The sequence below is a fragment of the Trichechus manatus genome, unplaced genomic scaffold, assembly GCF_000243295.1.
Source record: "Trichechus manatus latirostris isolate Lorelei unplaced genomic scaffold, TriManLat1.0 scaffold00173, whole genome shotgun sequence".
NCBI classification, from domain to species: Eukaryota; Metazoa; Chordata; class Mammalia; order Sirenia; family Trichechidae; genus Trichechus; species Trichechus manatus.
The window spans coordinates 1,830,120-1,847,632 of NW_004444109.1; the positions used below are offsets into that span (position 1 = coordinate 1,830,120).

Genomic DNA, 17,513 nt, shown 5'->3' on the forward strand with positions numbered 1-17,513 from the left:
AGGCTGATGGAGTCTCTGGTTTATGTGGCCCTTTCTGTCTCTTGGGCTAATATTTTCCTTGTGTCTTTGGTGTTCTTCATTCTCCTTTGCTCCAGGTGGGTTGGGACCAGTTGATGCATCTTAGATGGCCACATGCTAGCTTTTAAGACCTCAGACGCCACTCACAAAAGTGGGATGCAGAACCTTTTATTAATAAACTTTGTTATGCCGATTGACCTAGATGTCCCCTGAAACCATAGTCCCCAGGCCCCCCTCCCCCCGGTGCTCTGTCCCTAGGACTGTTTCGTTGTATTCAGGAAACTTCTTAGCTTTGGTTTAGTCCAGTTGTGCTGACTTCCCCTGTCTTGTGTGTTGTCCTTCCCTTCACCTAAGATAATTCTTATCTACTATCTAGTTAGTGAATACCCATGTCCCTCCTTCCCCACCCTCCTAACCATCAAAGAATGTTTTCTTCTGTGTTTAAACCATTTCTAGAAGTCTTGTAATAGTGGTCGCATACAATATTTGTCCTTTTGTGACTGACTAATTTCCCTCAGCATGATGCCTTCCAGATTCATCCATGTTATGTTTCTCAGATTCATGGTTGTTACTTATTGTTGCGTAGTATTCCTTTGTGTAAATATACATAATTTATCCATTTGTCCATTGATGGCCACCTAGGTTGTTTCCATCTTTTTGCTATTGTGAACAGTGCTGCAGTGAACATGGGTGTGCATATACCTATTTGTGTGACGGCTCTTATTTCTCTAGGATATATTCCAAGGAGCAGGATTGCTGGATCGTATGGTACTTCTATTTCTAGCTTTTTAAGGCAGCACCAAATTGATTTCCAAGTAGTTGTACCATTTTACATTCCCACCCCAATTAAAGAGTCTTTTGATAAGTGGAAGGTTTAAATTTTAATGAAGTCCAATTTATTAATATTGAAATTTTATAGTTATTTTTGTGTCCTAAGAAATCCTTGCCTTCTCCAAGTTAGCAATAATTTTCACCTACATTTTCTTCTAGACATTTTATTTGGCTTTTGCCTTTTACATTTAGGTCTAGGATCTAGGTTCATTTTCTTTCATACTGATGTCCAGTTATTCCAGCACAATTAGTTGAAGAGACTCTCCTTACTCATTGAATTACAATGGTTTCTTTGTTGAAAACAATTGACCAGATAGGTGTGAGTGTACTTCTGGACTATCTATTCTGTTTAATTAATCTGCATGTCTTTTTTATGCTAGTAGCCTCCTAATTTGATTACTGTAGCTCTGTATAGTAAGTCTTGCAATCAGATACAGTAAGCAACCCCCAAACTTGTTCTTCTTCAAAATTGTTTTGACCGTTTTAAGTCTCTTGCATTTCCATATAAATTTTACAACCTGTTTGTCAATTTCTGCAAAAAAGCTGCTGGATTTTGATAGTGATTATATTGAATCTACAGATCAATATGGGAAAAACAGACTTCTTAATAGATTTCTGAGTCTTCTGATCCATGAACATGGTATAACATCTTTATTTAGTTCTTTAGTTTCAGTGTGTAGGTCTTTCCCTTTTTTTGTTAAAACTTTTCCTAATTATTTGGTTTTTGTTCCTTTTTTTAATGCAACTGTAGGTAGTATTTATAAATACAATTGATTTTTGTATATTGAGCTTTTATTTTGTGACTTTGCTAAATTCACGTATTAATTCTAGCACTTTTTAAAAATAGATTTTTAGTGTTTTTCATGTAGATAATCATGTTATTTGCTGATAGCCCAAAAACCCCAAACCCACTGCTGTCAAGATGATTCCTACTCATAGTGACCCTATAGGACAGAGTAGAACTGCCCCACAGGGTTTCCAAGGAGTGCCTGGTGGATTCAAACTGCTGACCTTTTGGTTAGCAGCCGTAGCTCTTAACCACTATAATAGAGACAATTTTATTTTTTCCTTTCTAATCTGTATGTCTATTATTATTATTGCCTATTGTACTAAGACCTCCAGTACAATATTAGATAGAAATAGTAAGAGCTGATGTCCTTCTCTTGTTTCCAATTTAAGGGGGGAAAGCAGTCAGTTTGACTGACAAGGGAATTATAGTAACTGGAAGATATTATGAATGAGAATATGTAATGCCCATACTCAGTGTCATTAAAAGAACTAAAGAGTTATCAAGATTTCTGTATGCCTGAACTTAACTCTTTAGGACTTTTGCTGTAAGGATCCCGTAGAGAATAGGTACAGTTAGTTCTCTTTTCATGAAATGACATCTTTTAGTTCAGTTGAGTTTACTTACAATTGTATTTAGAAGATGGAAGAGTAGAGGTTCCAATGGTTTAAGATTTAATTTATAATTTAATCTATGTCTTTCATAATAGAAGTTAAAAGTAATATTGAAAATTTACAAACTAAAGTAATATCAGAAGAAGCATGTTATGAATAATTATCAGAAGAAGGAGTAAAGAGAATTAAAAATGATTGCCTTTGAGGCAGAGCCAAGAGGTGGGGCAGGTGACTTCTGATTTTTTTATCTTTTAATACCACTTTTATTTCTACCCAAATGGATTTATTACTTATTATTCTTATATTTAAAAAAGTATCTACTACATAGGGCTTACCCATGTGTTGTTGAAGCAAACGATCCATTTATTCAGTTGTGGTTTATTTTGATCTTACCAAAAATCATAATTACTTTAATAATAAATTTAAAAGGGCTAAAGAGATCATGTTGCTTAACCTCCACTGATGTTGTTTGCATAAAAATATTGCCCTGACATCATGTACAGGAAACTTGAAAAATTTATGATAGGAAGGAATTGTAAGTGGCATACATGCCCAAGAGTAGGGGAATAGTTAGATAGGTAATGATAGGTTAATTACTCTGTAACCAGGAAAAAGTCATATTCTTTAAGACTTATTTATTGATATTGGAATATGTTCTTGAAATACTGCTCAATGATAAAAGTAGCCTAAAGAGCAATGTGTATCATATTTTTATAAATAAAGTATATGCATTTAAGTATAGATATATACAGAATACTATGTACATATCTACATATGAGAAAAGTACTTTAAATAGAAGTATCAAATTAGTGGTAGTCATTTTGAGATGCTTACTTTTTCCTGTTTTCAAAATTTTCAGTGTTGAACAAGTAATATTTTGGTAATTTAAAGCAAAAAAAAGGACATTGATAAATGACATGCCAGTGCAAGTTGAGTATGTTCTCTTTTTAATTATACTTAACATAGTCACTGATATAAAAATTGAATGTTCATTTTCACTGCTCTCACCATGTCCCCTTTCAACTATATCTTCTGTGTCATTTTTAATTCTCTTTTGAGATTGTGCCAGTGGATTTTTCTTTAGTAAATTACCACTTCGCTATTGATGTGCATGAAAATGGCCTGCCATCCCAGTGCTAATTTGTTTTGCATTATTGGAAATGTTTTCTTCAACTACATTACAGCAAATTAATAAAAATTAAAAGAAATGAAAACAATACACCTAATTTTATGCTGACCCAGCTAATCTGCTTTTGTTTTATTCATGCATATTTCCTTTGCTTGACCTTAAATGTATAATTTGTAATTTAAATAGATGTAGTTTTGGACTTTTTCTTCATTGTTAGTTCAATATCCTCATCAATTCCCAGCTATACTAAATCTGTATCTCCTCCACAGGTCTCTCTGCTTCTGATCTCAGAAAAAAGTCACAGTTCTTTCAGTAGTCTGTAAAGCCTGCAGTCCCCTCCTTCACGACTTTTTTTTCCCAGATATCTACTTGGTTAGTTCCTTCAGCTCCTTCAGACATTTATTCAGATACTCAAGGTCTAGGCCTTCAAATTTTTCTCTGTGAGGCTTTCTTTGTTCACCTTATTTAAAATTACATCCTTCTCACCATGCTCCTTATTCCCCTTCTCTGCTTTTATTTTTATCTAGAGCACTTCCCTCTGTCTACAATGCAATATATTTCACTCATTTATTTCATTTATAGAATAAAGCTCTAAGTGGTAAGGGACTTTTATCTCTTGTTCACTGCTGTATTCTCTGAAGTTAGAAACTGTGCTTGTCACTTGATAGGCACTTAATGTTTGTTCTCCTAATCCATATTTCACATTGCTTTCAGATAGAAGCAATCTATAGAGCAATATATATCATATCATATTTTTGTAAGTAAAGTATATTTAAGTCTGAATATCTATAGAATATTATGTATCTATCTGTGTATGAGGAAAATACCTTAAATAGAAATGTCAAATTAACGGTAGTCATTTTGAAGTACTCCCCCTCCCCCACCAACCCACTGCTGTTCTGTGTCATCCTTCCAAAACTCCCAAGGGAAAACTAATCCTATAGTGGTTTTCTCTCACTTCATCACCTGGCCTCTGTGTGTGTCTCTGCACTCCCGAAGTACCCAAAACACTCACACACACACTACACTTTTACATACCTTTTTTAGTTGTGTTTTTGTTGTTCTTTTTGTGTGTGCGTGTGTATTATGTTTTGGTCTGGAAGATACTCCTTTCTAATTCTTTGCTTCTTTGACTCTTACTCGCCTTTTACTTGTTATTTAGGCTTCCCTGATCTGCTTTGCCAAGTGTGGTTTTCCTCGTTTGGGTCCCCTTGCAACCATATTATAGAAATTAGACTGTACTGGAAATTATTTCCTTGCTTGTGTCTCTCCTTCCAGATTTAGTTTTGTTAATCTCTGTGTCCACAGTGTCTAGAACTGGGTGCTTAATATTAGTTGAATGAATTATAGCCTTTTCTATGTTGCTTGGAGTACTAATTTTAAGAGGGTTTTTCTTGTCTAGAGTTTTGATTTTCTACTTGTAGATGCCTAAAATATATTACTGTATTTTAAGACTCATTTCCTATGATACACACTTAATTGTTCTCCATGACATTTTGGATTTGCCGAAACAATTATTTCAATTTGCAGACTTTTTGATGTTACGTTGCTGTCTTTTGTGGATACCATGGGTTATGAATTGATAGATTTATATACGCATGAGGAAGGAAATCATCCTCCCAAAATAATATTACTTGTGGTAATTATGTACAGCATTTAAACAGGAAAGGTGAGATTAATTTAACTATTATTTTGATGAATTATCTTCACTTTTCATAAATTAATACAAATTTTTTTGACTTATTTTATAGGGAAGTCTTAAGAGTAGCCGACAGATCGCCCCTCAGGAATTCATCCATGAACTGAAAATGGCATCTGCAGATGAGAAACTTGTCACATGCTTGGAGTCCCTCCGTGTATCTTTGACCAGTAACCCTGTCAGGTAATTCACCTATCTGAACACCATTAGGGCATGTTACTGAATTTAACAGATGTCATCAATCTGTCATTTTTATTTACTACTTCCTTCATGACACCTTTAAGTAAAGCACTGGTATACCTCAACAACTTCTCAAGGTAAAAGTTGAATACATAATATTTATATGCATGAAGAAATATAGTCTCAATAGTAATTTTTTAAAATTTATTCCTAAGTGGTCATAGCTCATAGACTTTTAAAAAACTCATTCTTTTATTTTTTTCTTAGAACTTTGAAAAACTTAAGATATTTTTTAAAAGAGAGCAGTCATGATCACACACTATCAATTTAATGTGGTCAAGTTTCACTGTGAATTTTGGAATTGTATATATTATTGCTGATTCTTGCTTGACACAGCAAGAAGTGCCATTGATTAATTTTTGGAAATGATACCTTTGTAGGAGCCCATAGATTAGTGTTGCCAGTCTTGGAAAATAAAAGTATAGGGTGCCCAGGAAAATTTGAATTCCAGATATACTAAAATATTATTTTTGTTTATCTGAAATATAAATTTAACTGAGCATCCTATAATTTATCTGACAACACTACCAATGAATGTTTCTCTAAATCAGTTTTCAGGGTTTTGGGATAGGATTAAAATTTTGGTGCTTCTGAGAAATAATTATGTAAGAAATTTAAAAATTAGTGTAAATGTATTTTGATAAACTGAGCACATTTAAACTTGTCAGATTATTGGATGGTAGGAGACAGACATTAAAAAATCCCAGCAAGATATGCCTGAAGTATATCATGCATGTTAATTGTAGTACCTGAATGAATTTTAATCTATTCAGAGGCTATATGCTAATCCTGAATGAGGGAAGTAGCGAAACCAGAGTATTCTTGAAAAAATTCAGTCTAGAAGTTGTTATGAAATGTTCGACCAATAATAGAATCAGAGTATTTTGGAAGTATAAGAGACTAAGGTAGATCAGTTTTGGCTTCTTATTGAAAAATAAATAAATATTTATGCTTAATAATATGTATACATGTGTATGTATATATATTCTGAGGGTTAGAGTGGCATGCTATAATCAAAGGTTAGTGTTATGTAAAATGATCTCTTTGACATCTCTCAGATTAATAATTTTTTTGGATGTTTTTCAAATTTGGCTATAGTATGAAAACATCCTTGATAGTACAAGTATTTTTTTTAAAGTTTCTATCTACTGAGACATGAAAATGAGTGAGGTTTAACTAAGGAATATGAAGAGTAAACAAAGATTCTGGTATATTTTAATTGAATTTTTTAAATATTTTGCCACTTCCAGTCTGTTTTCTAGACTATAAAGTAGTAGTAGGCATGACACTAGGGATTTCATATGCCTTATTTGCCTCTGTTTAACAGACACAGTGCTTAGCTCATAGAAAGCACTCAGCAAAGATGTGTTGAATGAACAGTCTTGAAGTTTTAATTTTAGCCTTCTTAAGTCTTACCCTGGCTGTTGTTAGAAATTAAGATTGGACCGTGGCATGCATTTAATTACTTATTTGCCAGTTATACGTGAAAAGCTTTGATTTCCAATTTAATTTGTACCTGTAAAATGTAGTCATTCCAAAAATATTTATTCAGCACTTGCTATTTTCCAAGTACTATCTTAGGTGTGTGGCTTGAGTAAATAGCAAAGCAGATCCAGGCTCAGTTTCTGTGGAGTTTAAATATAGGAAGGGCGTATTTTGGGACAGAATGGGGAGACAGCTCACATTCATTTCTGAGTTTATCTGGCAGCCACTGGCCATTGGAAATATCATTTATTGTTTTTCAACATAGTTAGAAGTTGTCTTTTTTCCCTTTTCTCCATCACGTTTTGAGTAGATGAATATGACAGCAAAAGGAAAGAAAATTAAAGGGTTTTAAGTTAAGTATGAAGGTATTCATTTTACAATGGATAGGATTATTTATTGTGATGTTACTTAAAAAAACTGAGAAATGATACTATATGTCTCTTTCATTTGAAAGAAAGAAAAGTGAGAAGAGACTGTAGAATGTTTCTTTGTCCAGTGCTCCAAACAGAGGAATGACTTAGCTGGGGAGGTAAAGTTTCAAGTTACGGAAATGATCAAATCTTTTTTTTTTTGCCATTAGTTATGATGTGTCTGCTGATAAAGTCAGTTTTTCGTATATTCTTGTTTATGTACAGTATGTGACTACATTTTAAGAAAGAGGAAATTCTAATTTTTGTAAGCTTTTGAGGTCATTGTTAGACCTGTGATATCACTGAGTAAATCAGAGTTAAAATCCTTTAAAATTCATGAACAGGCTTGAAAAAGAATTGAGTGAACTGAGCAATGATGGTTCTCCAGTGATGCTGGTTTGGGATCAGAATTTATTTATTTAAATCAAAAATCAAGGCAACAACAGGAACAACAAAAAGTTAGCTGTTTTTTCCCCCAGGATGGGTAATATTTTTGGAGTCATCCATCAACTTTCGAAACTCTGCCTAGCAATTATGAACATGTCAACCTTTTACTATCAAGATAGTGAATTATATGAAAACTAGTGCATTACATACCAAATTATTTACCTTGTTTTATGAAGATTTTTTGAAGATCACAAAGTTGTTCTTTTTGATAATGAGATGTATTGATTATCCAATGTTCTTTGTGAGTGTTTTGAGTAAAAGACACAGTTGCCTTATGCCTTGGTTTCTTTGTGCTGTTATAACAGAGATACCACAAGTGGGTGGCTTTAACAAACAAATTTATTTTCTCACAGTTTAAGAGGCTAGAAGCCAAGCTCTAGGGGAAGTCTTTCCCCCTCTGTGGGCTCTGGGGGAAGGTCCAATTTTTAATGCATATGTTAATAAGTACATATTTATTTTACTCCTTTTTCCTATTAATAATATGTTTTAATTTATTTTTATTCCCATGATACGTTTTGGAATTTTAGATAAGACAGGACTGAGATGTAAACATTTTTAAAAATTAGTTATAGGTTGAAAAAGTTTGAGAATTAACAATCTATACAGAGTTACAGTAGTATTAACTGTGATAATTTCTGAAATGGACAAGAGAAGTAAAGGTTTTACTAGGTGACCTACATTCTTGTATTTCTTTTTTCTTTTCTTTCTTTCTCCTCTCTCTCTTTTTGATAATGATGCCAGGGAAGTAAGTAATGGCAGGTAGCTTTCTGTGTTTTATTTTCTGTGCTGTTCAGTACAGTAGCCACTAGCCACTGGTGGCTTTACAAATTTTAATTTACTAAAATTAAATGAAATAAAAAATTTAGTTTCTCAGTTACCCTAGCAACATTTCAAGTACTCAATAGCCACATGTGGCTAGTGGCTACCATATTAGCAGCACAGATATAGACTATGTTTGTCATCACAAAAAATTGAATTGGACAGTTCTGCTTAAACATCTTAGTTCTTTTATGTAGCCTCTTACTTCACCAATATTTACTGTAGCTTATTATATTCTGTATGAAAGACCTGGCGATCTGCTCCTGTAAAGATTACAGCAAAGAAAACTCTATGAGGCAGTTCTGTTCTGTCACATGGAGTCACTATGAGTCGGAATCAACTCTATGGCAACTAACAAGAACGTGTATCCAGGACCATGAGAGTATGCAGTGGACGTAAACTCTGAAAGATTAAAGATTATTTTTGAAAACCTTCAAGAATGAGTGAACATTCGTATCAAGGGAGTGCTGAGAAAAGAAGAGTGACTTGAGGGGAGGTTACCTTGGCAGGTTAAAAATAAAGGAGGGCTTTAAACATGCTATTAAGGAACACAGAAGGAATGTCCGACAGGCAGTGCTACAGAGTTTGATCATTGGTGGGCTTCAGTGTGGATGCCTGTAGCTGAGATGAGGGAATCAGCAATGTGGTGTACCATGGAAATGAAACATTCCCTTTGGTAGGTTAAAAAATTAGTGGGATGCATGTTTTTTTATCAGAATTTCTTCTGAGAGATATGTTTGCTTTTTTTCCCTTTAATCTCTTAGAATTATGTTTTCATGGTTGTTTTCAGTAAGAAGTTGGAAAGTATAAGGTAGATGTTTAATGTTCTTTCTTACCTCTATTTAAACACTGCCACACATCTTAGTATATGCCTTTTATTACTTTTGTCTAAATTATCATTCAGGGTCCATAAATTTATGGCACTTAATATTGATTATTAAAGAAATAATTGTTGAAAATACCCTCTAATTTAGGCTACTTTGTTGTCCTTTCCAAAAGCAGTTTAAATAAATGAAATATTAATGAAAAATGCCCTGAAAGAAAATAACTATTAACGCTTTCAAATAAATACTAGCTGGATGTGTTTATAGGGCAAGCCACTGCTTTCGAATGCTTTCACAGCTCTTCCAAAGCTGGTGCCATTGCTCCAGTAGATGGCCTAGAAGCCTGAGAGTTCGCCATTGGTAGAGGCTTTCTCTTTCTAATGCTGTCATTCATACGGTAGCTTTGTTTTAGCTTATAGATGTATTAAAATGTATTATAATTATTTGGTTTCAAAGTTAACTTTACCTGTATCTTAAAAGGTCTGATTTGAAATGTAGGGTTAACAATAAAAGTAGAACATATTGAAAATATTGTAATTGATTTTAACAAAGAAATACATATTTTGTGTACATGGTGAACAAGAGCTGTTCAACTCAATCATATTTCACCTGAAATGCCCTAGAATTGTGAAGTGTTCCCAATCTATTTACAATAAAAATATACATATCGCTCCCAGTCTATTTAGAATAAATTATAAATTGCTGATTGAATTGCCAAGATCGTTAAGAGCTCAGGCTGCTAACTAAAAGATCAGCAGTTCGAATCCACCAGCTGGTCCTTGGAAATCCTATGGGGCAGTTCTACCCTGTCCTATAGGGTCTCTATGAATTACAACCGACTCAGCAGCAACAGATTTGGTTTTCTTTGTTTGTTTTATCAACATATAAAGTCAGTTACAGTGTAACACAGGGCCCAAAATCTTTGTTTGTAAAAAGAGTAGCTTAATATTCAAGCATAAAAGGGCAGATACGTAACTGAAAGCTATCTGGAAAGATTAGTTTACTGTTTAAAAGACAACAACAAAACACAGAGAGAGAGAGTTATACCATAACAATTATGGAGAAATACTGCTATTAAGCTTATATAATTCCTTATGATGTAAGGATGAAATATAAGAAAATCCCCTTATATTTTCAGTTATAATTGTCTGTTTCTGGAAATGTGAACGTTATGCATTTAAGCCTATAACAGCTATCAGTGTGAAGTTATTTATTGAATATTTTGGTTTCTTTGGCAAAGAAATATTTTGCAGTAAGCTAAATTATTGAACTTCAAGAACTCAGGCCTCTGGTTAGTAGTATTCTACATACAAAAAATTTGACATAGTTTATTCCTTAGACTTGTATTTTGGCCTTGTTACTGTATCTTAGAGTATTGCTAGGTGAGTTAAGCAACAGATTTAAAAAATGATGATCTTTGTCTTGGTATTCCTTCACATATCTATAAATAAAGAAAAGGGGACTTAACGTAAAGGGAGGCATAACATTGGTAAAGGAGGAAGTTTAACTTTTTCTGTTTCAGAAAACCTTGTAGAGTAAAATCCACTTTTATTATCCGTATCGACCATGACTTTTTAGTTGTTTTGTTATTGTTTTAGTTGCTGTCAAGTCGGGTCTGACTTTTGGCGACCTTACATATAACAAACAAAATGTTGCCTGCTCCTATACCATCTTCATGATGGTTGATACGTTTGGGTCCATAAAACCATACTAACCCAACCCATTGTCATCAGGTCGATTCAAGCTCATAGCAACCCTATAGGATGGAGTAGAACTGCCCCATAGAGTTTCTAAGGCTGTAATCTTTACAGAAGAGGATTGCCATGGAGTGGCTGGTGGTTTCAAACTGACGACCTTTTGGTTACCGGCTGAGTGCTTTAACACTGCGCCACCAGGGCTCCTTTCAGACAATATTCTGTTGTGATCCATATGATTTTCATTGGCTAGTTTTTACAAGTGTATCCCCGGACCTTTCATCCTAGTCTGTATTAGTCTGGAAGCTCCGCTGAAACTTGTCCATCATGGACTACCCTGCTGGTATTTGAAATTCTGGTGGTGTAGCTTGCCACATGATAGTAACATGCTGTTTTGTTATAGGGACAATGTATGTCAGAAAGAAACATACAGTTTATTACAACTTGTCATATATTCAAAGTCATAAAAGATGACAGAAAAGCATCACCCGAGTTAGGATTAGAACCGTTGAAGTCACCTTGAGTGACCTGCAGAACTAAATAGAAATTAGGCTATTTGAACAGATGCTCTATGGAACTTTCTACAGCGATGGAATTGTTCTATGTCTGTGTTTCAATACATAGCCACCAACCACATATGGCTCCTGAGCACCTGAAATGTGGTAGTGCAACTGAGGAATTGAATTTTAATTTAAATTTCAATAGCCACATGTGGCTGGTTGCTACTTTATTGGACAGCACCATTTTATAAATCAGAAATTCATGTAATTTTCCTTGTGCACTTGTTTTGAGCCTGTGCATTGTTGAGTCGGTGTTTTCTACATGTATGGCTGCCCTCTCCACCGTGCCATGAATTTCTTAGGAGAAGGACAAAGTATTATGTTGTTTTGGAACCTTAATATGGGAACAGAAGAGATGATTAGAATGCAGGTTAAATTCACTTAAGTAGTAACAAGAGAATAGGGAAATTAGAGCATGGAATAAAATGAAATACATGAACGTGTACTGCCCATTTTGAGTGTTTTGAGTGTCCGTGCACTGCCCTGATGGAAAACCAGAGAGCTGCAAGGGCTTCTCCCTATCCTCAGTTTGCTGAGATTCTGTTTGGAGAGAAATGTCTGCCGTACATTAAAGAATAAATAACACTACCCACTCTTACCTAATTAAGTCCTTAAGTATGTGGTATGGATAATGTGCCAGGAGAATGTAGCTGAGTATTTATCTATCCATTCGACAAGTATTCCAAGGAGCTGTGCTAGGTGACATAGTAAACAAGAGACATAAGGTCCTTACCTTCCTTTATCTTACTGTCTAGTTGGAGAGAGAGATCTAGAAAACAAGTAAATAAATAACTAAAAGATAGGTAGTATTACTTCAGTAAACGAAAAAAAAGGGGGGTTGAGAGAGTAACGGCCGGAGAGCTTTTTGATGCAGGCTGGTCAGCGATTTTTCTGAGTTGGTGAGGTTTTTTTTTTTTAAATTGTACTTTAGATGAAGGTTTACAGAACAAATAGTTTCTCATTAAACAGTTAGTACATGTATTAGAGTTACAATTTTGTTCTACGTTTTTCTTCAGCACTGTCTGGGACCCTCTGTTGTGATCTCTGTTAGAGCAGTCAGTGGTGGTAGCCTGACACCGTCTAGCTGTATTGGACTCAGTCTGGTGGAGGCTGTGGTAGTTGTGGCCCATTAGTCCTTTGGACTAATCTTTCCCCTTGTATCTTGTTTTCTTCATTCTCCCTTGCTCCCGAAGTGGTGAGACCAGTGGAGTATCTTAGATGGCCACTCACAGGCTTTTAAGACCCCAGATGCTACTCACCGAAGTAGAATGTAGAACATTTTCTTTATAAACTGTGTCATGCCGACTGAGTTAGATGTTCCCCAAGACCATGGTCCTCACAGCCCTCCACCCAGCAGTTCGGTCCCTTAGGGAGTTTAGATGTGTCTATGGAGCTTCCATGACCTTTTCTTGTACAAGTTATGCTTTCTTCCCCGGTATTGTGTACTGTCTTACCCTTCTCCAAAGTTACCACTTATCTATTGTCTATTTAGTATTCCCCACCCCCCCATCCCTAGCAACCAAAAAAGATGGTTTCTTTTTGTGTGTAAACTTTTTCATGAGTTTTTATAGTAGTGGTCTCATACAATATTTGTCCTTTTTTAATTGACTTATTTCACTCAGCATAATATTCTCCAGTTTGATCCATGTTATGAGATGCTTCACAGATTCATTTATTGTTCATCGTTGCATAATACTCCATTGTCTGTATGTACCATAGTTTGTTTATCCATTCTTCTGTTGATGGGCAACTAGGTTGTTTCTATCTTTTTGCTTGGTGAGGTTTTTTTTTTTAAAAATTTATTATTTTTGTTGTTATTAAGAATATATATAGTAGAACATACACCAATTCAATAGTTTCTACATGTACAGTTCACTGACATTGATGAGTTGGTGAAGTTTAAGACAAGGAACTAGTTAAGATAACTGGGGGCAGTGGTGATGGACCTGGAGGTGTCCTGGGCTGGAGGCACAGCATGTGCAGAGACCCCGAGGTGGGGGAAATATCATATCAGGAAGGCAGAGAGAGGAGGGTAGAATCCAAGAGGCCCTAGAGCAGTCTGAGAGGTGGGCAGGGGCCAGATTGTGAGAGACATTAAAGGTCATGGTAGAGAAATTGGATTTTATTCTAAATACAGTAGGAGACTATTGAAGAGTTTTAAGCAGGAAATGACATATTCTGATTTACCTTTTTGAAAGGATCACTCCCGCTACTGTGGGAAGAGTGGATTGGGGGTGGTGGTGAGAGTAGACGGAGATCAGATAGGCTATGGTAGTATCCCACAGGAGAGATGGGGATACTGGGATAAGAATTGTGGCAGTGGTGCGGAGAGGAATGGGTGGATTTTACAGCTGAACTTTAGGCAGAAACTGTACCACTTGTAGGAAGTGTTGATGAATTTGATATGGGGTATAAATGAAAAGGAGGAATCAATAATTGACACCTAGGTTTTTTACTTTATCAATGAGTGGGTAGTAGTGCTGTTATTTGGAATGTTTGTTGTTACTGGTTTGATGCATTTTTGGTAGGCAAATAAAAATTTATTTTAAACATACTAAGTTTACTGTGTCTGTGAGTTTTCACAGTTAGACACATCAAACAAGCAGCTGGATTTGGAGCCTGGAACCCAGAGGAGAAATCTGGCCTTGGTATATATATTTGTTGTTTATATATGAATTGTATGTAAAACCCTGAGAATTGATGAGATCACTGGGGAGGAAGTAAAGATATAGAAGAGTACCCAGAACAAGCCCTGAGGAACTCCAGTGTTTATCTGTGGCTGGGCAAGGGAGAAGGAGCCAGAAAAGCAGACTGAGGGGTGACCTGTGAGGAGCAGGAGAACCTGGAAAGGCTGGCTTAATGAAATGTAAGAGAGGAAGAGTTTCAAAAGAAGAGAGTGGCAAACCATATAGAATGCTACTGAGATGTGGGACAAGCTATTACTGCTGCAATTGGCAAGATGAGGGTTGTTGGCAACCTTTGAGAAAAGCAATTTTTGGATTCTTGGTGGCAGAAGCCAGGTAGAAGTGAGATTGAGTGAATGGATGGCAAAGTGATATTCATGCTTGTGATATACTTATAGGAGGCCTTTTACTTTAAAAGAGAGGAGAGAAATGGGCAGTATCTTGGGTCAGGGGATGGAACCCAGTGAGGAGGTAGAGAAGCAAATTAATGAAGATTTAAAGAAGGAAACTTGAATTAGCCCTCAAAAGGTGGAATCATTTCAGTTGTTACGGAGGAGGCAGTTCTGTGAAGGGGCGTATTATAAGTGAAGACACAACAGTAACAGTGAGTTTTGTAGACTCAAAGGCAGATTATGGATTTAATAATTAAGTGTATGGTGTGCTTTGACTAGTATTGAACAGTAGTGGCAAGTATTTAGGGTGGGAACAGATTATGGAAGGTCTGAAATGTGACCGTAATTTGTCTTTCCCCATATGTGGGTTGACAAATTAGTCTGAATTTAAAATGAATAATTCAGTTAATGCTTTCGTGAGCTAATGATGTGTTTGATTTGATACTAAGAAACCTACTTACTAATCTTTAAAATGTTTCAAACTGAATATTCTGTTTTCTACAGTATGTTTCTTTTAACGTGGACTCAAATTTTGATGAGAGCACATACTAATATGTGTTATTTTAAATCCATAGTTCTCTTACTAAATTTTTATCGGCAGATTAAGAACTCATGTTCCTGGTATAGGTGCTTTGTTTTTCATTATTGCTGTTAATCTAGTTTTCTTTTAACTTTATTTGTAAGTAATAACCGTAGACATTTTACTTGGAATACTTTTCTCTAGATATTTTATGCCTTTCAATGTTATGGTTAAAAAGGGACTAGGAGAAATAAGTTTGTTACTCTACTCATCTACTACCAGAAGTGGGAATAAATGATTAGTTTTAAATACATAATTTTTACAAAGTCAATTCCCAGATGATATACTTATTAATGGTTGTATTTTGAAGTTTGGTGGATTTTGCAATGAGAACATTAGTTTCTGAATTCGTGGTCTGGCCCTGTAATTTAGTATAATTTTTTTGGCAGGCCATTGAATGAGATGTGGGTGTGTGTATGTTTTGTCCTATGGGGCATGCTAATTGCTTTGTACTCCCCCTCACAACGGTTCATTTCAAGTGTTTAGTCGCCTTGCTAAGGATAAGTGAAAATGAAAGCTCAAAATAAGCTATAATTACATTCAGCATTGGTGATATATTACTCTGACAGAAGAATGTAAATTGGATCTAGGTATTATGCAGTATTAAAGCTGACCTTCTAAGTTTAAAGTATGAAATTTGTTACTTTGTCACATGTGACCCATGATATGTGTATATATTTTTTTCTTCTTCTTATATTGATTTTTAGCAAAATAACTTTGTATTTCCTTGGGCGTTCATGTACAATTATTCTTTTGGGTGATTAACTATAAATACTTTTCTTATTACAAAATAATAGAAGTTCATTATAGAACAATAAATAAGATAATACACAAAAGCAAAATAAATAAAAAGATGTATAATGTCATCTACTTAGCTAGTCATTGTTATTTCTTGAGTTGAAATGTGTGTGTGCCTCTCGTGTCTACTAAACAAGTCTTCTTCTCTAATGAAGTTGGTTGGCTATTTGAAAAAGATAGTTAAAGCAGGAAATCATACAATAAATGATTCACACATACCTAAATATTATTTTTTTGATTCAAAACAAAAACATTCATTCTTTGTCTGTGATTTTGATGTGGAGTCTAGGGTTTTTCTTTAAACTGAAACAAGAACATAGAGGCTCTTGGCAAAGCAATGGGTGCAGAATTACTCCTTTTTTACAAAAAAATATTTTCAGTTATATCTCCCAATAATTTACAGTTTTTGTGTCCATCTACTTTTATAGCAATTTTATAATATAATTTTATTTATTTTGTTGTTGTTGAGAATATGCACAGCAAAACATAACACCAGTTCAACAGTTTCTACTTGTACCATTTAGTGGCATTGATTACATTCTTTGAGTTGTGTAACCATTTTCACCCTCTATAGCAAATTTTTAAATAATTCATCTCTTTTAAGCTTTTGCAAAGCATTCTGTTGTACATAGGATCACTGTGATTTGGAACTGACTTGACAGCACCTAACAGCAACAACAAAACATTAGACTTAGTTTTCATAGAAACACAAATTCTTTTCCCAATGATATTTTACCTGTTTATGTAGTATTAATAAAATTATCTAATTATAATAATAAACACAACTGGTATAAACAGATTTGGAAACAAACCCACCTGATTCTTGGTGGGAGCAGAAGCATATGGGCATATTAGAAGAACATAAGCTTCAAATGTTCATTATGCCAAGGTCATGGAAGCTCCATAGACATATCTAAACTCCCTGAGGGACCAAATTACTGAGCTGAGGGCTGTGGGGACCATGGTCTCAGGGTACATCTAGCTCAATTGGTATAATATAGTTTATAAAGAAAATGTTCTACATTCTACTTTGGTGAGTAGCGTCAGGGGTCTTAAAAGCCTGTGAGTGGCCATCTAAGATACTCCGCTGGTCTCATCCCTTCGGGAGCAAGGGAGAATGAAGAAATCTAAAGACACAAGGGAAAGATTAGTCCAAAAGACTAATGGGCCACAACTACCACGGCCTCTACCAGACTGAGTCCAGTACAACTAGATGGTGCCCAGCTACCACCACTGACTGCTCTGACAGGGATCACAATAGAGAATCCCAGACAGAGCTGGAGAAAAATGTAGAACAAAATTATAACTCACAGAAAATGACCAGACTTACTGACCTGACTGGAGAAACCCTAAGAGTATGGCCCCCAGACACCCTTTTAGCTCAGTAATGAAGTCACTCAGGTTCACCCTTCATCCAAAGATTAGACAGGCCCATAAAACAAAACGAGACTAAAGGGGCAAACCAGCCTGGGGGCAAGGACTAGAAGGCAGGAGGGGACAGG

At 35.2% G+C, this 17,513-nt stretch overlaps 1 protein-coding gene across 2 annotated transcripts in view; it reads left to right on the forward strand.

The window, feature by feature from the left end:
- Positions 1–17,513, forward strand: part of DIAPH3 (diaphanous related formin 3) — a 516,843-nt gene that overhangs the window by 122,708 nt on the left and 376,622 nt on the right. For both annotated transcript variants that reach the window (XM_004386838.2, XM_004386839.2), the window contains one exon: positions 5,131–5,261. In XM_004386838.2, coding sequence (XP_004386895.1) covers positions 5,131–5,261 — 131 coding nt within the window. The remainder of the gene's footprint in view (positions 1–5,130; positions 5,262–17,513) is intronic.